Source organism: Agelaius tricolor, unplaced genomic scaffold, assembly GCF_023055355.1.
Source record: "Agelaius tricolor isolate 1412-34295 unplaced genomic scaffold, bAgeTri1.0.p SCAF_13, whole genome shotgun sequence".
Lineage (NCBI taxonomy): Eukaryota > Metazoa > Chordata > Aves > Passeriformes > Icteridae > Agelaius > Agelaius tricolor.
Window position 1 is genome coordinate 3499986 of NW_027269273.1, and position 27755 is coordinate 3527740.

General features: G+C 45.4%; 1 protein-coding gene across 1 annotated transcript; it reads left to right on the top strand.

The window, feature by feature from the left end:
* The first annotated feature begins 3996 nt into the window (after nucleotides 1-3996).
* On the top strand, nucleotides 3997-27384 carry PSAP (prosaposin). The gene is made up of 14 exons (XM_071438451.1): nucleotides 3997-4149; nucleotides 13440-13573; nucleotides 15065-15139; nucleotides 15821-15946; nucleotides 16194-16388; nucleotides 17124-17267; nucleotides 17789-17845; nucleotides 20548-20661; nucleotides 21445-21540; nucleotides 21734-21920; nucleotides 22072-22223; nucleotides 23830-23910; nucleotides 24417-24524; nucleotides 25075-27384. The coding sequence occupies exons 1-14, from the start codon at nucleotides 4095-4097 to the stop codon at nucleotides 25108-25110; spliced, it is 1560 nt and encodes a 519-aa protein (XP_071294552.1). The 5' UTR covers nucleotides 3997-4094; the 3' UTR covers nucleotides 25111-27384.
* The last annotated feature ends 371 nt before the right edge of the window (nucleotides 27385-27755 follow it).

Sequence of the window (27755 nt, forward strand, 5' to 3'; positions counted from 1 at the left end):
CAGGAGGAGTGGGACAGGTCCCATGTGCCCTGGCTGCTGCAGGTGTTGCTGAGCTGCAGCTCTGCTCTTGGATGCAGTCCCTGCAGCACTGCCATCCCATTTGGAACATGCTCTGGGAAGAATGTCAGAGCAGGAGCTGTTTCTCTGCAGCCTGCTGGTGAGGAAGGGTGGGTGTGTGGGAGTGTCTGTCTCCACTCCAGCAGGACCCACCAGCCAAACCATTTGGTGAATCACAGGGAGGCTGCTCTCAGGCTGGAATAAACTTCAAACGTGCTCAAGGCTCTGCACGAGGCTGTCAGGCTGTAATTTGTGGCTGCCTTTGCTTCCTCTCCTCCTCCTGCTGCAGTCTGAGTGGAAATGCAAAAGAGTCTGAAAGGCAGGCTGCTGTGGAAAATGCCTCTCTTTATGTATTTTGCTTGTTTTGGTTTTTTTTCTTTTGCAAAGAGAACACTTCTCCTGCAGAGCTGGCTGTGGCTGCAAAACCAGAGCCTGCAGGGGCCTCTGGCTGGCCTCCAGGGATTGCCAAACCGAGATTCCTCACGTGCCCCACTTATGCAAAGCACAGAACTGGGCGCCAGGAGGGCGAGGTGACAGGTGACGTGAAGGAATTTGTGTGCTGTAGGCAAGGCAAAACTGAGCATCAAAACCAGCCCTGGTGCTGGCCCAGTCCAACTGGTCGGTAGGGGAGGCAGCTGCAGAGTGAGTCATGTGTGCAGGGAAGTCCCTCACTTGGCTGCAGCTTGTCAGGCTCTTCCTGCTCACTTTCTCCACTCAGAGCACATTGCCTCCCAGAAAATGGGGCTAAAAACCAAGTTTAGGCTGGGCAAGGCCTGCTTCTCCCTCAGCTGCAGCCAAGTGACTCAGCTGTATGTCACTGCAGACAAGCCATGATCCTTCCTGAGAAGCCTCAGCTGGTATCTTATCTGGGTTTATCTGCAGGAAAACCCCAAATCTCAGCAGAAGGTGGAAGGCAGACAGTGGCTGCAGCTCATGCCCTCAGTGCCAGTGTCACATCTGTGAGCTGGACCTGCTCCCAACAGCCTGTGATACTCTTTGGAGTTTCCCACTCTTCCAAACATTCACAGCAGCCAGCTGGTGCTTGAACTCTTGGTGCCACTTTATTAATTCCATTTTTAAGTGAGGAAACTAGCAGGCAGTATGGCAACACCAGGAAAGCTGTGTCATGGAGACAATTTGTTAATGCCAGATATTATATGCTGTGTGCTTGAGAGAGGAAAAAAAAGGTTCTAAATCAATGGGAATTGGCAAAACTCCAGGCAAACCTGGGCTAGCCTGAAAGGCTAACAGATTGGGGTAGAACCTGCTAGCTCCAAGCTACTCCTTCCTTCCTTCCCCCTGTCCTTCAGCTCCCAGAAGAAAAACACCCTGCCTGCTGAAATAGCTCTCCTGTTCCAGACAGTCTTACTTAACCTCCTTTTAAATATCCTTCACAAAGCTCCTTTTTTTTGGTGTGTGTGTTTTCCCAGGTTAGTAGCTGGCTGCTGGTTGGAAGGTTGAGGTGCCTCGTCAACACTTTATGTGCACTCCTGAGATAAGGGCAGCACACTGAGCCCTGCCTGGGCAGGGTGGCTTTAGAACCTGAGTAAAGGTTGCTTGTTTAGTCTGGCCAAAATTGGGGAAGGCTTTCTGCCTCGGTGATTCAGTCTGGCTCCAGTTTGGGAATTGCCCAAGAACCTGGCTCCTGATGAGGTGATAGCAGAGGCTCTGGAGGCTTCAAATGAAACTCTGTTCTCCTGTGGAGGAGCAAAAGCCCTGTGTAGGCATCAAGTTCTCCTGATGTGGTTTGTGAAGAAAATCACAGGAACTGGGGCTTCTTAGCTGGGCTTTTAGAAGGGTCTTATAAGGAAAGGAGAAATGTGTGTTAGCTGGGCAAAGGGAAACAGAACAGATCCACTTCCCCCTAACCTCTATTGTGCATGTAAACCTTAAATGTTATCCACAAGTCTGGGCCTTGAAAAATGAACATGTAGGTAAGGACCTAATAAGGTAAAAACATGTGTGCCCTCAGATGAAGGGCAGCACCTGGAAGGTCCCCACAGGGAACAGGGTGAGCTGGGCAGAGACTGAGCTCTTTAAATGGGAGAGGTTTGTAGAATGCCCAACGAGGGATCTGCCCTGTCCCTCAGCTGAGCTGGTTCAGTTTGCTGATCCAGTCAGGAAAACAATGCTCGTTTTTTTTGGTGGTTTGTTTTTTTTTTTTTTTTGGTTTGTTTGTTTGGTTTTGGGTTTTTTGGTTTTTTTTCCCCTCTGGGTTAGTTTGTTTTTTCAGTCAGCTGCATCAGTGTGTGAAAGATACATGATTGGCTTTTCGCAAATATTCAAATGAATATTATATGTGTTTTGTTAGAAAGTAATGCTGTATTCATTCTTTTAAGTAGTGTGTTAAATATAGTTTTAGGTTATAAAAAATGTTACAATAGAAACTATGCTATGTAGGATACTTTTTTTAAAGAAAGGACTCGCAGTGAGATAGTGATTGGCGTTTTTCACAAGTGTAAGAGGCAAGGCAGGAGTAAGAGGCTGGGAGACAGCAAGCAAATGCAGGCTGTTCTTAATTATACTTTTAATTGCTGCTCACTTGGAGCACAGGGATACCTGGCTGCCCTGTGACAAGGAAAAAGCAGCATTGCCATTGTGTCCCAAGCCAGATGGGGAACCCTGTGAGGGGAAGCACCGTGGTGGCTCATACCCAACGTGATGTTTGGTTCTGCAGAGACCTCACAGCACATCCTGCTATCTGAAGGAGGTGTGAAAAACGCCAGTCACTTGTTTGTAAAATTTTAAAAGTTTAATAGTAATAAAATGGTTATATAAACAGTAATTAGAGTAGTAATAATTTGGACAATTTGAATTAAGACAACATGAGACAATAAAAACAAAGAGTTACAGACAGTCCAGGTGCCTCTTTCTGGGCAAAATAAGCCCGAAAAAGGACCCACGTTAACAGAGAATTAACCCTTAAAAGCAACAGCCTGTTGCATATTCCTACACCTCATCCATGATGCATAAATTCCATTCAAACCCAGGATTCTGTCTGGGCAGTGTCAGCTTCTTCCTCTGAATCCTGACTGAGTCTTCAGGGCTGAGTGAGGCAGGAAGAACTCGACAATGGAGCAATAAATTCTCTTTCTCTGAAAGATTTGGGTGTCCTGTGGCTGCTATCTCACTGTGAGTCCTTTCTTTAGAAAAAAAAGTATACTACATAGCAAAGTTTCTATTTTAACATTTTGTTATAACCTAAAACTATTTGTTTAGTTTAAGGCATGTTAAAGGCATGTCATGCAGCTGAGGGCAGCAGGAGACTAGTCAGGCCTGTTTTTCCTTAGAAGCCACTCTTTTTATACAATGTAACACACTATTTAAGAGAATGAATACAGATTACTTTCTGACACAATACATATAATATTCATTTTAATATTTGCGAAAAGCCAGTCATAAAATACACATTTTTCACAGAGGCCACAGGGAAGCTGGGGAGGGATTCTTCACCAGCAGTGGTACAATTTGAAGGAGAGGTAATTTAGATTGCATATTAGGAGGAAACGTTGATTGCTGTGAAGGGGTTGAGGCACTGGCACACGCTGCACAGGGAGGTTTGTGGATGCACCTTCCTGGAGCTGTTCAAAGCCAGGTGGGAGACAGTGGGAAGTGCACAGGAGCGGATTGAAAAAGGTGCATTCCAACCCCTTAACATTGTCTCCATATCGATGTGTGCCTCAATCAGACGCTGCCAGCCTGGCTCGTCTGTGTGGGGGGAACTCCCGCCTTTGGGACTCCCACTGCCTCAGGGCAGCGGAGGCAGAAATCGCCTTGAAGGCTTTATTTCTTTCCGGCCAGACAGCGCTGTTAGCAGCGGCGGGGGCCGCACGGGGCTAGAGGAGGCGCAGCTCCGAACTCGCGGCCGCCATTTCCCCTCCGCTCAGCGGCCCCGGCCCCTCACAGCCCCGGGCCGGCCACTGCGCGTGCGCGGGAGGCGGGGCGGCGTGCGCGCGTGCGCAACCCGCCCCTATATAAGGGCGGGCGCGGGCGGTGCCGGCGGCGCCGCATTGCAGACGGGCACGGAGGGGGAAGCGATGGCGCGGCCGCTGATCCTCGGGCTCTTCAGCCTCCTCGGGCTCCTGGCCGCCGGTAAGCGCTGCCCTCCGCCTGCCGAGCCCCTTCCCCATCCAGCTGAGCCTCGGTGGGCTCAGGGAGAGCGCTCAGTGTGCGCGGGACGAGGGGCGAAGGCGGGTCCTAAGGCTGTTTGTATTCGCTTCAAGATCCCAGGCTGAGGGAGCGTCAGGGCAGTGCGGGTTTCTAGGGCGCCCTCGGGGTGGCTGTGATGGAAATGCTGTGTTTGGAGGGGGAGAGTCGCCCAAAAATAGCCCCAGGGCAGGGAGAAGGGGGAGTCCCCGTGAGGATCTGGCCGTTCCCGCTGCTGGTGGGGAAATAAATGCTTTCCCGATGGAAGCGTGCTGGATGTGCCCCCTCGTCCCGCACGGATCAGAGCCCAGGCTGGTGGGGACATTCGGGAGGGATTGTTGTTTTTTTCCTGCCAGCAGCGCTGTTTATCTCCGCCACTTCAGCGATAGATGGCTGCTAATCCTCTTGCGGATGGCGGGAGGTTGCCTTTGCTGTGGTGTTTCTGCATTAGGATCTCCTGCTCCCCATGGAAAATTCCACTGAATTTGCTGCTCGCCGTCTCGTTACCTGTTGTTGCTGAGGCGAAAGTGATGGGGGATGGATGATGGTCTCCCTTTAGCTGTGGGATTCGAGGTTAGAGCATGCAGTGCTTGTGTTCTGTACATTGCAGAAGCTTGACAGAGATACAGAAATGATTCATAGTCTGGGGAGCAATAATACACCTTTAGGCTGTGGGATGGAATAGCTAGAAAGCCCAACACTTTTACTTGCAGAATTTTCTTCTAAATTAGACTATTTAATAATAAAGCTTATTTGCTCACAAGCTTAACCTGCAGCATTTCAAAAGTGAAAAAAAAAAAAAAAGCCCAGCTGGCTGTTTAAAGGCCATAGGAGTAACCAGCTGGCACAATATAGTAAATAATCCTGTGAAATTTTTCATGATTGTACATGAGTTTTGTCCTTTATTGTAGTTTTAATGTCATAAAATCATAGGATGGCCTGGTTTGCAAGGGACCTTAAAGGTCATTTAGTTCCAGCCCTCTGCCTAGGACAGGGACACTTTCCCCTAGATATACTGATAATATTTAATATGCTGATATGTGGACACTTTAATGGCTTACCTCAGAATTTTCAAGCAGGAACCAGAAAGCAAATATCAGCTTTCACTCTGCGTGTTTATGTGCTTTCACAGTGTCCTTTGAGTCTGCTCTGCACTGAATTAGCTGCCATCACTTGCCACTCCTTCTGGGACTGCTTCCAAATGGCTGAAATCATTGCAGTTTCTTGGGCTCTGAAAGTGAAAAGGCTTCACCTTGAAGTATCCACCAGCTTTCCCATTAGTGTGTTTAGGGAAATTGTAATGAGAAACCAGTTCAGCAATGAGGGTTTGCTTGGCCTACCTGTTAAAGGCATGTCATGCAGCTGAGGGCAGCAGGAGACCAGTCAGGCCTGTTTTTCCTTAGAAGCCACTCTTTCTACACAAATAAACAGCTGTCTTTTCTCACCAGGGCTCTGAATGCTCATTGCCTCACCTGCCCTGCAGATTTTCCTGAAGATTTTGCTGGAAACACCGTTTTGTCTGCCCAGCTGGCTAATTAGCTGTGCAAACATTCAGCCACCCTTGTCAGGTCCTAATGGAGTCACTTGGCTGCCTTACAGGCCGTGAGGGTTTTTGGTTGACCTACTTACAGGGCTTCTGTGGATCTTCCCTTTAAGGGAGACACAGAGGAATTAAAGCAGGGTGTACAGGTCCTGGCATCTCTGGACTACTGATGTGCACTCTGATTGTTTCTTGTCTTTGAGGCCAGGCAGGGAGGAGAAAGGCTGGGTGTGCTCTTAAAGCAGGACTCGGTTTCTCTTTAACTGAGTATTTCCTCCCCTGCCCTTTTTGCTAAATTAAAAGTTAAGCTGGGAGTGGAAAGTAAAAACTTTGAGGATATGAATTTTTCACATCCCTCCTCCCCTAAAATTGTAGACTTAAAACCTTGTAAAGAAGGCAGATTCAAGTTAATGTGTAATTCCTCTAGCAAACACTGGTCAGAACGTGTGGGGATGGGAAATTTGTGAGCTGAATTAGCCTGACTTGAATTTTCTTGAGGATATGGATAAAGCAGATAACTGGACTGTTCTGTAGTTTTGCAGGCTTGTTCTGCTGTGAATGTGGTTTCTAAGAAAAAAAAAAAGGCAGCCCACTGGTGCAGATGAAATTAGGAGAAGAGTGGAAGGTGTCTTGTGCCTGTGACCGTGTTCACAGGGGTGCTTGGATGAGGGAAGAGATGAGGATCTGACTCCATGTTTCAGAAGGTTGATTTATTATTTTATGATATATATTACATTAAAATTATACTAAAAGAATAGAAGGAAGGATTTCCTCAGAAGGCTGGCTAAGAATAGAATAGAAAGGAATGATAACAAAGGCTCTGTCTCAGACAGAGAGACCGAGCCAGCTGACTGTGATTGGCCATTAATTAGAAACAACCACATGAGCCCAATCCCAGATCCCCCTGTTGCATTCCACAGCAGCAGATAATAATTGTTTGCATTTTGTTCCTGAGGCCTCTCAGCTTCTCAGGAGGAAAAATCCTAAGGAAAGGATTTTCCATAAAAGATGTCTGTGACATGTGCCAGCAATGGTGTGACCAGGGCAGTGACTGTCCCTCTGTGCTGGGCACTGTGGGGCCACACCTCCACTCTTGTGTCCACTATGGGAAGGACACTGAGGTGCTGGAGCACGTCCAGAGAAGGGAATGGAGCTGGGGAAGGGTCTGGAGGGTAAGTCCAGGTTGGAAGTCAGGAGAAATTCCTTCTCAGAAAGGCTGCCCAGGGAGGCGGTGGAGTCAGCACCCCTGGAGGTGTTCAGGAAATGTCAGAGCTGACGCTCAGTGCTCTGGTCTGGATGTCAAGGTGGTGATTGCTCACAGCTTGGACTCGGTGATCTCGGAGGTGTTTTCCTGACCCAAACGGTGCTGTGATGATGTACAAATCAAATCTGTGTTTTCCTGGAGGAGTAGCTGCCTCTGAAGCACGATCAGGCTGTCACCCAGCGCTCTGATAGCACAGCAGTCATGTGCCCTGTGCAAACCTGCCCTTGCACAATCCCCTGCTTGTTTGCCGGCCAGGTATAAATAGAAAAGGTTGTTGGTTGTGTCCGGAGGAGCCGAGCCAGCCCTTCTGCCCGCCCCTGCTCACGCCCCAGCCCCGGGCAGCCTTTCTGCAGCCCCGGTCTGTGCTGTCGGTGCACCGAGGGCATGGGGAGGGTGGAGCCAGGGAGATGGAGCTTGTCAGCAAAACTGGATGTGTCACCTGATGGCAGCTGAGGCTCCCCGGGAGGCTGCGCTGAGCTATTTCAGGGAAGGCTTTTCTGCTGTAAAATGCAGGCACATCTTGGTTTTGTAGCTGTTCCTGCTGCCTGCCATGGGGTTTTTGTTCCAGTATCTCCTGTACATCTCATTCTTCAAAGCAGGTTGGGGCCTTAGAACTCTGACATAAAAAGAGGCTTTGTTTTTTTCTTAAAGGATTTACTCCCTTTCTGTTTGCTTTTTTTTAATGGAGCAGCTTTTAAATGTGATTTGTTTGCTGCTGCTAAAATATCAGAGTTCTTGTTGCAATTAAAAAGGCTACACTGAAGTGTGTGTATGTATTTTAGGGCAGTGCTTCTCTGTATTTGGTCATGAGGCAATGTTTGGTTTCAGATGCCTGATAGCAGATTTTCCCAGTCTTTTGTATATATTTATCTAGTGAAAAAGGAATGATAAATCCAGGATTTCTGCAGAGACTCACATGAAATCTGTCCTCTGCATTCCCCCCCAAAAACCCCTCAGAACAAACCCAGAAACAATGGACATGGACCACAAATATGCCCCAAATATTTTAGATATTCCTACAGGCATCTGCTGCAGGGAGAAATGCTGCTCATAAGAACTTTTTGGGAATATCTTAGCATACAGTATGGGACCACTTACTCCTGATGACTACCAGGTGCCCTGGAACATCCACTTATGTCCAGAATCTTCTGGATTCTGCCACAGGAAAATCTCAGGCAGTACCTGGCCAACTTGGAAACCATTCTTTTGCAACCTTTGCAGTTACCTGGGACAATTTTCTGGGCCAGTAGAGATGCTTTTACTGTCCCAGCTCATCCAGTTCTCTGCTCTCTTTAATTTTATTGTGATTGCTTGTACCCACACACACTGCTTCTCCTGTCATCTTGTGCTCTGCTGAGGGAAGCAAGGGAGCACCTGAGGCAGAGGCAGTGTGCCAAAATGAGAATGAGTTCCCAGCTTTGAGGAAGAGCCTGCTTGTGGTGTTAGCTCCAAACTCATTTCTTGCCCATTGTGCTAGTTAGACATGGTTCAAGTTGGGTTTTTCCTCAGTAGATATTGGAGAGGAAGACTTATTTTTAGCTGTTTCCACTTTCCCTGCACTTTTTCTTTGAATTGCCTGTAATCCCTCAAATGTTATGGTCATTTTACTGCCTCATTAATCCAGAGGCCCTTTGGCAAGAGTCACTGGTGAGTGCTGCAGTTACAACTTTTGAAGTTTCACTCATTAACCGACCAGAGAGGCTGTGGAGTATTGAGCCCTCCAGATAACTTCAGTGACTCCTCCTTCGCTTCTTGACACTTTGTAAACTTTGGAGAAGAGAAGTTGATCCCTCTTGACTTCTTTAACCTAAACACACTTTGTTTTTGCAAGTCTCAAAGGACATGGGGAAAAGTCAGTAACTGGCAGAGCACAGATGGCACAGGCTGATGCATTTCTTTGGTCTGTGGTGTCTCTGGGAGATAATGAATTTTTAATTTTTTTAGCATTGCAAGTAGGACAGCCTGGGAATGACAGCCTTCCTGATGAATAGGTTAATACACTCATGCAAGTTGGACACATAAAAAGCCTGAGAGTTGACAGCACCCTAAATGATCTTCATGTTTTACTTCAATCCATTGAGTTGAACAGCAGCTCAGCACTTTCCTCATATTTTTTTCCCCAAATTACAGGTTAATTTGTCAGTAATCAAGGGTTTTTCTAGCAGCTGGGTTTGGAGGAGGATGGAGTTTTCAGGTTAAATTCCTTTGTGTTCTGGGTGGTAGCTTTCTGGTTCATCCTTTGGCTCTTTAGGGAATCTGCTCTGGCCCCTCAGAATCCCTGTTCATTGACTCTTACAGAAGCTGGTTAATTTTAAGTCTCATTTGTAGCTTCAGTGCAGCTTTGGAGGGGATTTCTTAGGATGTTTTTCTGAGAATCTAGAGGAAAAAATCCAGACTGGCTCTCTGTGGAAGAAGAGTGAGACAAATGCATGAGGGAAGGGAAGGTGTTTTCCAAGAGAGGTAATTGCCTGGCAATTTTCCTGTAGCTGTCCTTGCAGAATGGTGATCCAGCCATTATAAACTTCCTTCTTTTTAGGTCCCTGTTTCCTGGGGAGAAGTGAAGAACTGGGCTGTGCTTTCACATGCAGGGCTCTGTAAGCCAAGTGGAAAAGGTGATATTTTCTGAGGGCCATCACCTCTACTTGCCAAATTTGTGTCTGTATGTTAGGATAAACTTGGTAAAGCAAAGGCTTTTTTTTCTTACATTGAAGAAGCCACATCTGAAGTGCTTGAGAAAAGGAGAAACCAGTGAAAAGGATGAGTAAAGGAACCCCTTGGCCTTCACAGATAAACTTGTTTGATGCTCTAAAAACAGTGGTTTGCAAGAACTTGAGGAAACAGGGGGGGATAGCTCTTGGTGAGCATGATATGTGACTGCTGAGAGGTGATCTACAGAGAAATGAGAAATCTATTAAAAATGCATGACCTTTGGTAAAGAACAATATATAAAATAAAGAGATGCTAGAGATAACAAAGAAAGTAATTCCCTTGGATTTCTTTTATTTGCTTTCTCTTGGGTTGCTGCTGTGCTGGGGATGTGAAATACCATGTTTAGGTATTGCTCCTTTTGTAGCAAAGGCTATTTGGAGGGAAGAGTTAAAACTCAAAACTATTTATTCTGAGACAGCACAAGGCCTTAACACACTTCACTGGTATGTTTGCTTTTGTTGTAATATAAGTTAATATATGAGGCAAAAATTCTGTTTCATAGTTAAATAGGAGAGCAAGCTAAAAGGGAAAAAGTAACAGTAGAGATTTCCAGTTATTCTTTTCTGAATCTGCAGGATCTGAAGAAATGCAGAATTTTTTAGATTTGTTTCTGTTTTTCCCAGGATGTTCAGAAAGGGAGGGTGGATACTGTTGCAACAAAGGTATATCCTTTTATATTAGATACAAGATTTCAAACAAAAGTTCTCATAGTCCAGAACAAACTTGTAAGAATTTAACAATGTTTGAAGTCACTGTTGGAGGTGTGAGAAAGGAAGCCATGATTAGTGTGTGTCATCTTTGTTTTCTTAGCTGCTCTAAAATGTGCCAGCCATGTGTGTGTGGCCTTAACAAACAAAATTGCTTAGTCACTGCCTGACTGTAAGATCTGTACTGAAAACATTAAAATTTAGAGTTGTCTTGACACACAGCCAGCAAAGCTGATAACTGAAAATAATTCTGAAACAGTATTTTTGTCATTCACTTAATAATGGTCTATTGTTAAGGCTGTGAGGAAGAAGGAGCAAGACATTGTGCTGAAGCTGGTGCAGATCTGAAAAGTAAAATAATCAAACAAAACCTGAAAGCTCACTAAGAGCCTGATCAAACCAATGCAAGTTACAGCATGAATGCCTCCATTTGGCTTTAAAACACTGTCCTAAATGAAGAGATGGAGAGACTGCTTGGAATCACCATTATTGGAGTGGTATAGTTCAGTTTTGTAGTTTACAGTGTGCTTCAATGCAGGAGGAGTGATTGGCTTTTGATAAAGGCATGGGTTAAAAGCTGTGCTTGTAAATAGTTGGGAATCCTTGATTCCACTGTTTAAAGTCCAGATCTTGACTGACTTCATTCAGAGCCTGACTCTGCCTTCCAGAGCCTTCCTACCACTGTTCAGTGCCAGTATCTGAAAGGGAAGAATAACTTTCCCTCAACCAAGTGTATTCTTGTTTATTGTCACCCTGCCAGAGCTGACAGCTCTTTGGCTGGCCACTCTGACTTTGAAAATTAACTATTCTTAAGGCTTCCAGATCAATAATGCTGGAGTTTAGAATAGGCTGTAAATATTTTGCTAACCATACATTATTAGAAGCTTTGAAGTCTTACTCCTGCAGTCTCCCAGGCACTTCTACTCAAGGACAATATGCAATGAAGCTTTTTACTGGGAGAGAGGGTGGCAAGCTCTGAGTTCTTGTGTAAAAAATCAGGCGTGCAAAGCACGTTTTTCTTCAAAGAAATGGGTCATTCCTCTGCAGCCCAGTGTAAACAGGCTTTATAAATCAACAGCTGAGAAGGCTGCAGGATGCCACCTATAAAGCAGTGTTTATCTGGCTGTTTGGTGAGTGGTGCCCCTGTACCTTGTAGATGCACTGTAATTCAGCTTTAAATCGATTCTCTAATGGCCTACAACAAGGCATGAGAAATGGGAAAGTGATTGTTCATCTGCTGTAACATTGCCAGAAGCTTCATAGGAATGAAGGAATGAAACACCTGAACTCTTGCCTTGTGGCTGACAGAGTAATTTTACAGGGTTTTGTGATGTGCAAGCAGCATTGATGTAGAGAGAACACCTGTACAGCTAATAGGTTTGAACAGGTTGGGTTTATATTTTGTTTTGTTTTGCTTTTTTAAATTTTTATAAAGTTTGGCAGCAGTGCCTTGTAGGCTTGGACCGTGGTGGATTTTTTTGGAGGCTGCCTGCTGCAGGATTTTAGGAGTTGTTTCTTGATTGGTTAGTGCAATGCAGGGCATTGCAATGTCTCCTGAGGCAACAGAGCTTACTGACACACAGGATGGTTTTAGAAACTGGGAGAAGTTGGGGGCCAGGTTCAGACAGCACAATTAAAAAATAAAAAGCTTGGAAAGTCATTAAAAACATGGATTTGATTCACTGGTCCTACTGATAGCTCATAGAGCAGATACTTTCCATTTCTTTACCAACACTGTCCAGAGAAGATATTCTGTATCTTACTTGAAAGCTCTATAGGTTGCATGGCAGTCCCACATGGGTTGGGAGGTAATGTCCAAAAAAAGGACTGGTACATTTTTCACCCCCACAGATTTTTCTGTTCACAGTTTCACAGTTGAAGACCTAACCAAGAGACAAAAAAAAAAAAAAAAAAAAAAGGAAGTCTAAATAGATTTAGTGTGTTTAAAAAGTATGATAGAACATTCCTTAAGAACATTCTTAAAGCTTTCTGTTTCTGGTCAATGTTTTGGTCTGTACCTGCTCTCAAGTCTTGCATGCAATGTGTACATTGTTGTGGCTCCTAATCTACAATCTGTCCTCACCCTCTCACTTGCTGTGTGAGAACAGGATGCCTCATGTGGGAGGAGGAATGCAGGCAGCAATCACAGGCTGGCTCAGAGCTGAAGTGCCAGTAGGGCAGGAGAACAGGGAGCTTGTAGCTTTGGGAATCAGCTGTCTGTAGGGTAAATTTCTGTAATAAGCAGCTTTTCTGTTTCAAATCATTTGGTAATTCTTGTGTGCTAAGCAAAGCAAGGTTTTGTGTGATGGTGTTCACAGGGGCCTGAGGATGAGGGAAGAGATGAGGATCTGACTCCGTGTTTCAGAAGGCTGATTTATTATTTTATGATATATATTATATTAAAACTATACTAAAAGAAAAAATTATTTCATCAGAAGGCTGGCTAAGAATAGAAAAGGAATGGAATGATAACAAAAACTTGTGTGTTGGACAGAGAGTCTGAGCCAGCTGACTGTGATTGGCCATTAATTAGAAACACCCACATGAGCCCAATCCCAGATGCACCTGTTGCATTCCACAGCAGCAGATAACCATTGGTTACATTTTGTTCCTGAGGCCTCTCAGCTTCTGAGGAGGAAAAATCCTAAGGAAAGGATTTTTCATAGAAGATGCCTGTGACACAGCTGTCTGTAGTGTAAATTTCTGTAATGAGCAGCTTTGCTGTTTCAAATCATCTGGTAGTTCTTGTGTGCTAAGCAAAGTGAGGTTTTGTATTTTGGGATTTAATTTCTTTTGTTAAAAGGTGGATGATGGAGGAGCAGATTGCTGGGGTGCTGAGACTCTGGAAGTTCAACCTTTATGCCTTTTCCAGTTTTTTTTTTTTTCCTTTGACTCTATAACCTGCATTTGGGACAGGCCAAAAATTTCTGGATTGCAATGTGCTTAAAACCATGAAATAACCAGGTGGTTCTTTAGTTATCTGGGAAGGCTGATGTGAGTTTTCTCTCTCTGGCAGCTGTGGCCAGCCCTGTGCTGTGGCAGAAGGAATGTGCCAAGGGGCCCGAGGTGTGGTGCCAGAGCATTCGCACGGCGTCGCAGTGCGGGGCACTCAAGCACTGCCAGCAGAACGTCTGGAGCAAGCCTGCCGTGGTAAGTGCCAGCCTCTGAGAGCCCCCAGAACCACCTGGGGCTCAGCTGGATGCTATCCACACTCTGAGGGAGATTTCTCAAGTCTCTGGTGGGAGTTAAGTGCTACATCAGGCTCTGCTGAGGTTGCCTTAATGTGGGTGCTGGATGGAGGTTGCTTTTCACTGCTCTGCCTTGCACAACTTGTCTGCTGACTTCTCCTGTGACCTGTTGCACAATCACCCAGCAATGTATGGAATGGAGCTAGTGGATTTCACTTGTTCCTCTGCATTATTACTGACTCCTAATTTAGAGGAGTCTTTTCTGAACTTGAGCAATTACTACAAAAAGGCTGTGTATTTATTTCTCAAAGGTTGAAATTCCCAGAAAGATGCACCATATGCTAAATTATGGGAGGCACAACAGAAAAGAATAGTCCAAATGTAATATTTAGTAACACCCTTTGATCCCCATACATGTTCTTTGATCTCCCATACATATTCTTTAACTTTTGCAAGTTTAAAGAAAGGCTTGGAAATACCAACCAGACACAGTGGAAAGCAGCTGCCTGAGCTTGCAGGTGACTGAAATGCAGCTTTGGAATATGCAGCTTCCCAGGCAAGGCAATCAGTGCAGTGGTACTGGGGAGTACAAGGTGCTTAGGAGTATTTCAGGCCTATATCTTGTAATGCATGGCCCTGCTGTCTCCAAGATGTCCCTAAAATCAGACATTTCATTCACTGCAGCACACTCTGCTAGATTGTCACTGAGGCAGCAGCTACATGACCTGTATGAAGATATGAGAATTATTTGAACTGAGTACATTTTTCCAATAGATCGTGGATTTGATTAATGTGGCCTCTTCAAATTGAATGGAATGTCCATCTGCAGATCACTGTCTGATTAAATTCTTATATTGGCACCTATCATACAGTACATATACACATCATTTTCTCATTACTTTTCAAGTTGCATTTGCACTAAATGTCAGGGCTGCTTTACTAGGTGGAGCTGTAGTTTGGGTATTGTTTCTCAGTTTTCTAGGGGAGAAAAAGGTGTTTTACATACAGATTAATTCAGTCCACATTGGCTATATCTGTGCAGAGATACTTCAGTTTAAGGAAAAGTAGGGGAAGGGAGGAATGTCAGATCACAGCTACAATGGTTGAAGCAGCCTGAAATGTTCTAAGATTTCTAGCAAGTGTGAACTCTGAAAGAAAAGGTAAAAGGAGAAGGTGTCTTGGGGCAATCAACTTTGTATTTCCAGGGACTGGGAGGAGGTGAAATGAGCAAGCAGTAGCATGTCAGCTTTCATCCAGCATTGGTTTACTGACGAAACTGTGGCTGGACATGCCTGAAATAGCCTCACTCTGTTTAAAAATACCTCTCCCCACCCTGGCCTCACCTTTCTTCCTTAATTCCAGGCGTAACGTTTGCCCTTTGTGTTGTTGTTCACACTCTGCTCTTACAGGCACTTAATTCTTTCTCCAAGTAACTCTCTGCTTCTCTCTCCAGAGCAGTATTCCCTGTGACTTGTGTAAGGAGCTTGTGACAGTTGCTGGCAAAATTTTAAAGGATAATGGCACTGAGGTAAGTAAAGCTCCTTTTCTCCTCGCCCCAAAACACTATTTGGTTTCAAGGTCTCGTGGTGAGGGGGTGGAAGAGTAGTCTGTGTTATTTTCCTAACATAAGCAGCAGATGTTGAAAGGGACTGAAGTGCATGAGGAAAGGCTTTTAAACAGCCTCTGCTGGTTTAGAAATTAGCAAATTCTAGAGCCTCCCATGCCTTAACACATCCCTGATTGACTGTAGATACTTAATAAAGTTGTTCCTGTGCCAGGATTAAAAGGTGGGGTACTGCAGTCTCTAGGAGTGGGTGGTTACACCAGCTGGCTTTTGTTTTGCTTTGTGGGCACTGCTTCCCTTTTTCTTTTGTCAGCCTGTGGGTACTTTGTTTAAACAAGTCACTGTCCCATGAGCCCAGAAGTTCACATTCTCCTCTTGAGTGTAAGTGTTCTGTTCTGGCAAGGCTGGGCTGTGCAGGCCACACGAGCATGTGACATGTTTGTGCTGTGCCAGGGTCTCACTGAAGCTCCAGAACTGGGGAAGACGTGTCTGTAGTGTAGAACTTCATTCTAGTTCTGCTTGTTGCTACCTGGACCTACCTGACTCTGAGGAGCTTGTTTCAGGCTTTGTCTTGTGCTTTTTGGGAATGGAAGGAGCATTTGAGAGAGAAATATAATCTGTCTCTGCTTACCTCATCTTTGATAGGATGAGATCCGCTCTTACTTGGAGAAGACCTGCGAGTTTCTTCCTGACCCAAGCCTTATCTCTGAGTGCAAAGAAATTGTGGATTCCTACCTACCAGTTATCATGGATATGGTCAAGGAAGAGCTTGTAAGTAGATAACAATTTTCAGCTGTTGGTATTAAAAGTTGTGCTCCTCTTGATGCCAGAATTTCTCTTCTGCCTCAGATTGTGCATATGAATCCTTTGTGGATCACTGGTACTGTTAGTTTGAAGACTCCTTCCTTGCTATGAAACATTTCCTTGTCTTACCATGTTTCAGCTGAATGACTCTCTACTCTGAACTTTAAAAGTGACATCAGTTTGGAGCTTTGTGTGTGTATCTTGTCTCCCCCAGGATAAACCTGAGGTTGTGTGCAGTGCCCTTGCTCTGTGCCACTCCCTTCAGAAGCACCTTGCAGCAATGAAACTCCAGAAACAGCTCCAGACCAACAAGATCCCAGAGCTGGATTTCTCTGAGCTGGCATCCCCGTTCATGGCTAATGTGCCTCTTCTTCTTTACCCTCAGGAGAAGGCCAAGCAGAAGCCTAAGGTAAGCCTAGGACTAAGGCCTGTTCTAGTGTGGACCATATGTATAATCTTGGATTAAGTTCTACAGTCTGCAGAGGCAAGTCTTGTGCTGTGCTGTTGCCACCCAGGACTGTGATAATCAAGCAGATTTTGCTGAAAACAATTTCTTCTGAGAGAAAGCTTGGGTTCAAACAAAGAGTTCAAAGGTTCAAAGGAAGAACAGCTCTTCCCATATTTTGAGCAACCTGCTAGCTGTGCCCCTCAGGGGATGCATTTGTCTTTGAATGTAAAGGTGACAGACTGGATTGGAAAAGAACAAATAGTTGATAAAGGGGAATAGATGAGGCAATGAACTTGGTGCAGAGGCTGAGTGTTGACAGCAAGCCAGGGTGTGGGAGTTGAGCAGTGAGTGGGCTGAGAGCAAGCTGCTGTGGGTGGAGCAGGTAAGATCTATGTCAGATTTAGAAACCTCCCCAGTGTGGTCTGTAACAGAACCAAAAGATTTGAAGATTGGGTATCTTAACTATTATCTTGGCTTTGGAGCCAAGTAAGTACCTAATCTCCATCTAGTGGCTGCTGCACACACCAGCAGTGGATTGTCTGCCTCCCTACTAGCTGAGGCTTCAAAGTGTTTCCCAGAGTATTTAAGGTTTGTACATAGCTCAGAATGGTTTGTGAAACTTGGTAGTAACAGGAGCTTCTGAAACATGTCATGTGAAGTTGTGTCAACTTGAGTTTCCTTTCTCTCTTTGTCCAGGCCGGTGGGGATGTGTGCCAGGATTGCATTCAGCTGGTCACTGATGTTCAGGAGGCTGTGAAGACAAACTCCTCTTTTGTGAAGTCTTTGGTTGCTCATGCCAAGGAGGAGTGTGACCGTTTGGGACCTGGCATGTCTGATATGGTAAACTGTCCCTTTTTATTGAGAAATTCTGTTCCTGTAAGCAAACATAAAATAGTTTGTTCAGTGCCTTAATCCCCTGATCATATTCTCTATTTAGTATCACAAAGGAGACATGTTGCATGTGTTAACACAGTCTAACAATAACACCACTGAAATGGTAAACTTTGTGGTCAGGAAAGTTGGGTGGGATGTGTGGGACTGGGGAGGAAGAGAAGGACTCCAGATTGCTTCTAGCCCTTAAAGGCCTTTTCCACAAACATGGTCTGGGTGGGTAATGTGGCTGTATCAGTGGGGGCTGGGCCTTTTTGCCCTGAGGGGAAGAGAAAAGGTTAAGCAGTTACCTGTGCAGCAGTTTTGTAACCTGAAATGCCATCTTGTATTTGGGCCAAGCTCTGAAAGACCTGTTGTTATGCAGTAGGACAGGTAAATTAATACCTTGAGATGTAGTAGAAAATTCTAGATGGACTCTACAGCACAAGTGGTTTGGTAGTCATGAGATTTTCTCTTTCCACTTTCTGCAGTGCAAGAGCTACATCTCTGAGTATTCTGACCTGGCCATCCAGATGATGATGCACATGGTAAGATCAGCAGAGTGCAGTATTTGCTCTCACTTCATTTCTCTGGCTTCTTTGGAAACAGGAAACATGCACTGCAGCAAAACTTTGGGGAGGGCCCTTGCTCTCTAAGCCTTGCTGTTAATGCTTTGAACTTGGTGTTTTTTGGATAGCAATTTCAGTTTCAGGATGCTTTCTTTAGCACATTTCCTTCCATTTTATAACCACTTCTGCAGTGCAAAAGGCACTCTAATCCTTTGAAATATGAAGATACATTGCACATGTTCCTTTATATTCTTTTATCTCAGTCCTGTGCTTACACCACTTCCCCCTTCCCCAAATACTGTGTTAATGACCTGAGAGTTGGCTTTGTCACAGTATTGCAACATCAGTTCAGGTGTGAGAGATAAGGTGTCTCCTGGAAACAAGGCTGCACATCCTGCTGGGATTGCTGTCTGAAGGTTCCTGCTCTCTGGGCTTTGACAGGAGCCATGGAAAGTGAGTGGTGCCTTCTGCAGCAGCATTCATTTACCTCATACACAGCACCTCTCTATCCAGAGAGCTGAGGGACTTAAAAAACACAGCTAAGCCTTTCCTTAGTGCAGTCTGTAGATGCCACAGGTGACATAACAAACTACAGGTGAAGACCTGGCTGCCTTGAACCTGAATTTGGCAACATAGTGGCCTTTTCTTGTTTCCAGTTGCCATAGGCTACTCAGAAGCTCATCCTGTTCCTTAAACATTTGGAGAGAAGTCCATGTTTGTTCCAACAGCACTTAAGTTTCTCATTCTAAGCATTGCAATGCAGTGTGTTGTTCATGGCTGAAATTGGAATATGACTACACCTGGTGTGCATCTGAGTGCTGTCCAGACTCTCTGGAGGTAGTCTTGCCCAGGATGCCTTAATAACTGCAGATGAATAATGCTGGTTAGCACTGTGCAATTAAATGTGAATTGCTGTAGCTGAGGATCTTTGGGGTGGGGACTGTGTCATATTCCATTATCTTTGTGCAAAGAATATATGCAGTTCCAAGTGCTTGATGTGTTTTTTTTCTCTTAACTGTTATCTTCAATTTCTCCTTTCTTCCTCTGTCTCCAATCTCCCCTGTCAACAGAAGGATCAGGTAGGTGAGCAACTTGCCTGTGGTGATAGCCTGCTTGTAGTTCACCCTTTGCTCTTAAAGGCCTTGTAGTTCACTTCTGGCTCTCTTAGCTGTACACTTGGTGTGACTGTGCTCAGTGCTGACAGATACAAGGGATATTTATGTGATTAAAACAGAGAAAGACTAAAGGCTTCCTCCAGTGCATCAGCCCTACTTCCAGCTCCAGATACCACTTTGTGCTACCAAGATTTCAACTTGATTATGCTTTGGCCAGTAGAGAAGAAAATATCCTCCCTTTTACAGAAGAAGGATAGATGTAGAAAAAACATGCCAGTGGCTCCTGGCAGCTGCTGGTTTAAAGTCTGGGCTCCAAAGGGCTTGAGCAAAGCTGTCCCCAGGTCTTTCCTTGGTTAACCTTTAAATCTAGGACAATGGTATAGATGTTTGAAGTACATGAACTGAAAAGGTGAAAGCTTCCTAGAGCAATTGGGGCTTTTAATTGAACCTGTCCTGTGGGACCTTGTGTCTGTCACCCCTCTGTGAGGGAACCTGTGTGTATGTGGGTGTTGCTGTAACATTAATACCTGGAACTGCTTCTTACAGTGCATGAACCAAAGGGCTTGACTTAAAGGTGCTGCCTGGAGTAGTCTGAAGCAGCACAGTGTCTCTGAGGTGCTGCTTCTGCCTGTGCATGAGATTGTGGCATGATGTGTCAATATTAACTCTGGGATAAGCCTCTGCTGTAGGAAGCTTGGAACAGGGTGAGATGTGATCTTCTAATGACCTGGAGGACCAAGGGTGTCTTTTTCTAGCTTTAGGTGAGAAAATGCAAGTTTTGTGTCTCACTCAGTACAGCCTTTCTCACTTTGGGTGTCCTCCTCAGAACAGTTTGCCTTGTATCTGACATTTCTTTGTGCATTTAGTAATGTATGTTCCAAAAAAGAAATGCATCAAGAGTGTATTTCTTTGAGAAAGAAAGCCTTTTTACAGACTATGTTTCTGTTTGCTGTTTTCTCTTACTGTGAGAACACTGCAAGTTCAGTTGTTGCAATACAAATGATTAGGCTTGGGTTTTAACAAGCTCAACTTTTGTTTCTTGTAGGCTGTGTTCAGTAATGAGAGAAATTGTTTCTGTTTGCAGAACATGATGTTTCTGGCAGCTTTAAAGAAGGTAGCTTGTGGATGAGGAAAGAGGTTCTTCTAGGCATTTCTCTCAGCTTCTGGGTGAACTCTGAAGTCAGGATAATTGGCCTCTCCTGTGATTACTTAAAGCTGGGGAGCAGCTTTGTGGATGCAGCTCTGATGTGATGCTGCTGGTGGCTTGTTCTGGTGTTGGTAGCTCTTAAGTCAACTCCTTTTGTAGGACTTGCAAAGTGTGGGCTCATGGGTTTTTTTAAATGGGGTTTTTTAACCTCTTCCTCTTTAACAGGAGCTGCTAAATTCCATCCAGTAGCTGTCCTGCCTATAACCTTACCAAATGCTTTGGCAATACTTGAAGTAGAAGTAGTCATGAATTTTGTGTTGGAGCCTTTCAAAATTTTGCTCTCTGTGCCTGCTCACAGGCTCTGTAGAAAGGGCAGAGACTTCTAGACTTTTAAAAATTGCTTACACATCTCTTTCCAGCAACCAAAGGACATTTGTGCCATGGTTGGGTTCTGTTCTTCTGTGAAGTCTGTTCCCCTTCAGCCTCTGGTGCCAGCTCAGGTGGTTCATGAGGTGAAAATGGAAATTGTGGAGGTAAGATGGGTTTTTGTACTTTGCTTTCCTTTTTGCTTTAGTGTAACAAACCAGGTGAAAAAGATGAGCTTTCATGCACAGAATAATCCAAGTTTCCCTACACATTCTTGGCCTTTTCTTGTTTCTGATGCTGATTTGTGAAGTAGGAAAGCTGATTGATTTGTTTGTACAGCAGAGCCTGCATTGAACCAAAGCTACAAGGTAATGCTTTAGGATTGAAAGTGGAATTCTTGTCCCAGCAGTTCTGAATGACACCTTAAATGTAAATTCTCAGTTTGAGTTTTGCTCTTTCTTTGCAGTAATACTTTGATCTCTTTTAAAAATGGGGCAGCACTTTCCATGTGCAGGTGAGGGATCAGAGTCAGAATGCTGAAGCTCTGAGTTTGAAGAAGCACCTTGGCTTCTCAATTCTAGGAGATGTTGTCCTCCATTAATGTATTTTAAAAACCACTATATATTTCCCTTGACTTCTGTCTCTGTGGGATTGTTTATCTATTTAAAATTTATTTATTGTTTATTAAAATGGTTAATTTTATTATTGTATCTACTGGGTTCAACTCTTTGTACAGCCTGGGGGTTGTAGTCTTAAAATTAGTCATAAAAAATGCCTGTTCATTCAGACAGGCTTTTTACTGAGTCCTTTGAGGTTGGTTTTGGATTCTGTGTGACCTTTTGAATACAGCCCAAAGTGAGCAGCTGGGTAAATGCTGTTAGGCATTGTCCCTATCAGATGTGGTGCAGTGCTGATTTATTGTGTGTGTATTTCTTCTTCTGTGTACTCAGAAGGCCTCAGTTCAAGAGAAGACTTTTTCCTTGTGTGAAATCTGTGAGACCATGGTGAAAGAAGTGACTGGCCTCTTGGAGAGCAACAAGACAGAGGTGTGTGAGTGGTGGCCATTGTACCCTTCCAGCTTTGGCTGGGATGGGGCTGCACTGAAAGGGGAAGGAAAATCAATTTTATTGCCTGTTTTCACAACAGCAACATCTCTATCCTGGGTGGGACAGAAAAGATGTGCTTATAAACTGAATCCAAGTTCTCTCCCTCATTTTCTCCCCCTGCCCTGTGCTTCAGGAGGAGATTGTGCATGAGATGGAGGTGGTGTGCCGCCTGTTCCCAGGCACTGTCAAGGACCAGTGCAAGGACTTCATCGAGGTCTATGGCCAGGCTGTGATTGACATGCTCTTGGAGGCAACAAATCCTGAAGCTGTTTGTGCCATGCTGAAATGCTGTGCAGCCAGCAAGCTTCCCCAGCAGCCAGGTGGGTGAGGAGGGGGGGTCTGTGGTGTTCAAAATGAGCTGGTTCACCTATGAGGTCTCTTTTTGAGGACACTGCTGATACTGCCTCCTTCCTTCTCTTTCTCTTTACCCAAGCCCTGATGTTTGGTTTGGTTTTTTATTTCCCTTCTCAGCTGTGGTGAAACCTGCAGGTGGCTTCTGTGATATCTGCAAGATGGTGGTGGCTTATGCAGACAAAGAGCTAGAGAAGAATGCCACGACAGCTGAAATTGAAGCTTTACTGGAAAAAGTCTGTCACTTCCTGCCAGAGTCTGTCAGTGAACAGGTAAGGTGTTTGTGCAGGAGGCAGACTAAAAAGCCATGGTCTTGGTGTTTACATAGCTCCTAACACTGACAGTCAAGCTCAACCTCATTTTCTGAGTGTTTCATCTGATATTTTGTCTATATGCTAATTTTAGGTCCGTCTCTCAAGTGTCTCTGCTTCTGCTATAAATGTCCAGGTACTCCTAACAGAGGTCTCTGTGTTTGGCCAAATGCCTTGTCTCTGGCTGGAGACAAACTGTCCACAGGTGCAGCTGGGACTGCCCTTGTGTCCAACAACCTGATCCTTCTCAGGTTTTTCCCTTTACTAAATAACATCAAAGCATAGCAGCTTCTCCTGTCCAGTAGAGCAAACAAAATAAAAAAAGGGGGGAAAGACTTGATCTGAGGCAGTTAATGACCTTGCTGTGTGGCAGCCTGCCTTCCAGTCAGGGCAGGGCAGAGGGAGATGAACAGGAGGATGAAACACAGAATCCTGGAATGGTTTGGGTTGGAAAGGACCTTAAATCTGTCTAATTCCAACCCCCCTGCCATAGGCAGGGACATCTTGCAGAGTATTTGGGAAAACTAGAGAGCAGCTTCTCTTGTTGGTTTTTGTAACAGCATTCTCTACTAAAGGAGTTTGGGGTGCAGGGGGATTAGCTTTGCTCAGTTCCCATCCTTGGGAGTTGGCAGGCCCTTGAATAGATGTCTGCTTTAAGGGTCTGAATTGACTGGCTGGATTGTTGCACTAATTTGCAGTCAGGAAAGGTTTGCCTGGAAATCCTCTGAGAACAGTGGGTGGGAACACTTGAAGGTTTTATTTATTTTTTTTCTCTCAACACTGATCCTGCTCAGGGGATTAATGAAGTAATTGAAGGTAGGCTGGTGTAATTCCAGTGGGACACCTGTTAGACCACTGATATCAAGATTTACCTGAAAATCTTATTAGGTGGCTGCTGAGTGTCAGCAAGTGGCAACTGCTTGTGAGTTTACTGGGGATAGAAGAGAGGCTTAAAGCAGCTGTGGAACAGCTCTTCCTGCTGTGAGGCTGTTTAATAGCTGTGGTTGCTTTATTAATTGGTGCTGTTTGTCTCTGCTGAGAGCAGCAGCATCTTCCTCAGCTCTGGAGCCAGCTCTCCACTAGAGGGAGAGAGGCTGTTCTGGCAGGCAGTGCTCCTGCTGCAGCCTTGTCTGAGGGAATAACTGGAGTGCAAGTGCCTGGGAGTCCTTGCTGCTGTCCTGCTCAGGGAGTTTGTCTCCAGCTGCTTCTGTGTGCTTCCCTCTTGAGACAGGCGTGATCTCCACCATCAGAGGTGTGAAGCTTTGCAGTCAAAGCTTCCTCTGCTTGGTTCTTTTCCCAAAGCCTGTCCTGTTTGGTTCTTTTCCTTGTGACCCCTTTTCTCCTCATGGTGTGTCTACAGACAGCAGTGGGCAGGTGTGAGCTGGCAGGAACAATGATGTAGTTGTGTGATTAGTGCCTCCTGTGCCATGTGCAGAGCTCAAGCCTCTGCTTTATCCTTGTGGAGTGTGGTGTTGGGGTAGCACACAGGCCTGCCTGCTGCAGCCCACACATTCCTCTGCTTTCAGAGGCTCCACAGGAGAATCTCTCACCCTGTGTTTCATTGCAGTGTGTGCAGTTTGTGGAACAGTATGAACCCGTGGTTGTGCAACTCTTGGCAGAGGTGATGGATCCCACTTTTGTTTGCACTGTGAGTATTGAGTTTGGTTTCATTGAGGGCAGGCTCTGATACAGTCCTGGGTGCCTTTCAGTGCCCAGCAAGCAGAAACTCTGCTGGAATCAAAATCAGTGCACTGAATGCTTGGAGCAAGCCCCTTGTGCAGGGCCTGGGCCTTGCTGAATGGCCAGCTGTGTGACTGCCAGCCCAGCAGCAGGAAGGGCAGCAGGACAGACTGCCAGGGGTTATCCACTGCTGAGGTTCAGTGACAGGCTGTGATGTGCCCTCAAAGTGACATTTCTTGAGAAAGGTCCTTCTCTAGAGGATCTGTTTTTCAAAACTTGATACGAAGGAGTTCCAGTAACTGATCTCTGCCCTGGCTCAGGTTGCCTGGCTGCTGGTTCAGCTGCAGGTGTGACCTCAGTGGGAGCTCCTGCAGCTTCCACACTGCCTCAGGTGCAAGCTCAGACATAAGGCTGGACTGGAGATCTCTTGGTGCAGCTAGGAAGGTGCTGACTGTGCTGTTGCCCTTTTCCCAGAAACTTGGAGTGTGTGAGTCAGCTAAAGAGCCTCTCCTGGGGAATGATGCCTGTGTCTGGGGTCCAGGCTACTGGTGTAAGAACATGGACACTGCTGCTCAGTGCAATGTAAGTAAAGCTGCCTTCTGCCTCCAGTTTCCTTCTGATCCTTGACAGCTCTTTCTGAGCCATTTTTGGCTTCTACTGCACTTGGAAGTGGATGAACTCCAGTTCAAAATAAACAAAAGGGTACTAGTTTGATTAGAGAGTGTTTCATAGCTCTTAGCTTTCTCAAAGCTGACTTTCCTCTCCTTTTTGTGCCCCACACCTGTCTGCCAGTATTTCAGAATGTCTAGTAAGGTACAGTGTCAGCTTTATATTTAGTCAGTGTTCCTGCAGCCAACAGACCATGTCACAATCTCTCAGCAGGCTCTAAAAATTGGCTTCCAGTATTGCTTTTTCTGCCAGGCCTTAATGGCTAAGGGTCATCAGCCTTCTTTCCTAAAGCTCCTTCCTGGCTGCTGAGGCTCAGGATGTTATTTATTCTAGTCCTCTTTGAAATCACTTACTTTAAGAAAAACAGATTTGCTCCCAAGATCTTGGCTCAGGATAAGGTGTTGAACTGCTTGTTTGCAAACTGGCTTTTTTCCACTAATATCAGCTATTTCTTCCCCTTTAGGCTGTTGATCACTGCAAACGTCATGTGTGGAACTAGAAGAAGATTTTCCTGTTCTGAAAGTTTGCCATGGCTCTTAGGAAATGTGGGCTGAGGTTGGCAGAGAGCTGTATCTCACCTGTCCCTCCTCTCTGCCTCATTAACAATTTGACCTTCAAGTTCCTTTGTTGTAACTCTTCTGTAGCAGTGCTGCTGTTGAAGGATCAGATTTTCATTGTTGACTTAACAAAGATTTCTGATTGTACAGTTTAACCCATTATGCTCCTAAAAATAGTCAGTGTGTTGTAGATTTTTTTTTTTAATTGGTAGGCTGAAGTGTTTATGTGCTGGGAAGAATGAGAGAGATTGTGAAATGAGACAAGGCTCTTATCTTTTAATTTTAAAAAAAAAGAGCAAGATAGCAGCTAAACTTTCAAATGTCTTTCTGTAGGCAGCATTGGGAAGATTTTACATGCTTTGCATTTTTAACATCTGGCTGGAACGTTTATTTTCTGTGTATGGGAACTCTAAGGGATAATGTTGAATCTGGGAACCCTTTTGGCTGGAATTTTCAAAGCTCTGCAGATACAGAGGAGTGGGCTTTGTGTGCCCAGCTAACTTTCAAAGTCCCTGATAATTAAAAAGATGCATTTGTATGATCAGCCTTTTGCATTTGAGTGACCACGCTTGTGGCTCACGGTGTTGTTCTAGCTAAGGAAATCCCTCCCTCAGCCTTTGATCACATCCTCCTGATTTCCTTGGGCTGCTCAGTCCCAGCAGGGGTGTTCTGCTGCCAAGCCCAGGCCCGTGGGATGTTAGTTTCCTGAAGCATGCTGGTGTACCTGAGGAATCACTCCCTTTTTCCTTATCCTAGTTGCTCAATTCTGCTTGGTCTTGCAGCTTCCCACAAGCAGCCAGCTGGGTGCTGAGGAGGTAGCATGAGCTGTCACTGGAAGATGGAGGAGGAGGATCAAGTCAGCAGGAGCTGGGAATATGTCAGAGGGAGCTCAGCACTGAGGGGGGAATTGGTGGAAAAACGGGTTTCATTGTAACCTGTTTGTTCCCTGCTCTGCTTTTTCTCTCACAGCATATTTCAGTCATCTAAAACTTGAGAGGTGCTGTGAGGCCTGGGGGCACCTCCCACTGCTGCCCACCCACTTTTCCTGACACCCTGCTGAGTAACTGGAGGCATGAATTGTTACCCAGAGCTGCTCCCATTTCTGCTGGGAAATGCAGCAAGCAGAGATGGCAGGTGGTAGGAGCACTAAAGTGGCTATTTAAAGCTCTGCTGGCACACTTGACAGCCTGCCTTTCACACCTCTCTGAAATTCCACTTAAATGACCTAAAATCCCCCCCAAAAAAGCCTTCAAGGCAGGCTTGCTACCCTGGGAACATGGCAGGCCTTGGGGGTGAGAATCCTGCTTGTGCTGCTTGGGACAGACCTTGCACTGGGTGTGCATTTCTGATCAGGTTAATCCCCAGGCCAGGGGCACTGAGGTAGCTCTGAGGAGACCTTTGGGAAGGAGCAGCTGGGCAGATGTGGAGCTTTGAAAATTCCAGTCCTGTTCAGAAAGATTCTGGTAACTCCTGCTGTTCCTGTGGTGTGTGGGGCATGCAGGAGCTCCAGTAACAATGCTGTAGCAGCAAGTAGAGTATTTTTCATTGGAAAACCACTGGACTGCAGGTCTTTAGTTGATCTGTGTGCATACTAAAAGCCTGGGCAGTGCTGGCAGATGGCAACAGAGGTTGTTCTCCCCTGTTTCCTGAATGCTGAAGCACTCATGGCTTTAAAGAAGAGAAAAAAAAAAAAGAAAAAGAGGAAAATTTCCCCTAAAGACATAAAATACCTGCAGCTTTCTGTCCTGGCAGGCTTGTGCAGTGGTTTGGTGGTGTATCCCAGCTGGAGCAGATAGGAGAAGGGCTCTGTCCCTTGGGCAGTGCTGCCCTGGAGGGACAGGTTGTGTGACACCAGGGCACAGAGTGTGGCATTGGGTGTTTTAAACTGGATGGTGTGGAGCTTTTTTAGGGGGAGATGAGGCTGCATTGACAGCTTGGCAGGGTGGTGGGAAGGTTTTATTTTCCTGGGGTTTTTAGTAGGATTCATGCTGGGCAAGTGAGCCAGGGGAAGTCCTGTGCTGCTGCTGGGAGTCCCTTTAGTTTTCTCCCTTCCTGTGGACTGTGGCACCCGACCTGCTTGAGTCATGCTGGGGGGACACTGTGCAGTTGCTTTCTAAAGAACATTGTCTTGATTTTTTTCTTTTTTTTTGGTTTTTTTTTTTGGTTTTTTTGCACAAAAGCTTCCTTAATGAACAATAAAAACTTCTGTAAACCGATTATTTCTCTTGTTTCATTTTTCTCCGTGGCAAAGTTTCTTATTGAGGTTCCCCTTGGCTGCAGGGCCAGGAGAAGGCACATCCCAAGGAATCTGGGACTGAATGGATTCAGGTTCCCATTATGCTGCGTGTCCCATCAAGCCTTTGTTCTGCAGGTGGAAGAGGCTTGCCTGGGATTGCTGCCTCTCTTCCCTGGACAAACACAACGCCTGCTGTGAGGCAAGAGCCCCGTGTTGCAATCCTGCCTTGCACAGGGACTCCTTGATACCGGCCTTGCCTGCTGACTCGCACTCAATGTGGCTTCCCCTGTGTCCTCATTCCCTGCTCGCTTCCAAATAAAATGTAAAAATGTCATTCAAAGGCAGAGAAAG

Coding starts and splice junctions, on each gene's coding strand:
- PSAP (XM_071438451.1), top strand. CDS start 4,095: ATGGCGCGGCCGCTGATCCTCGGGCTCTTCAGCCTCCTCGGGCTCCTG. Junction 21,541..21,733: donor TGGAGAGCAACAAGACAGAG/GTGTGTGAGTGG, acceptor CCTGTGCTTCAG/GAGGAGATTGTGCATGAGAT. Junction 23,911..24,416: donor ATCCCACTTTTGTTTGCACT/GTGAGTATTGAG, acceptor CCCTTTTCCCAG/AAACTTGGAGTGTGTGAGTC.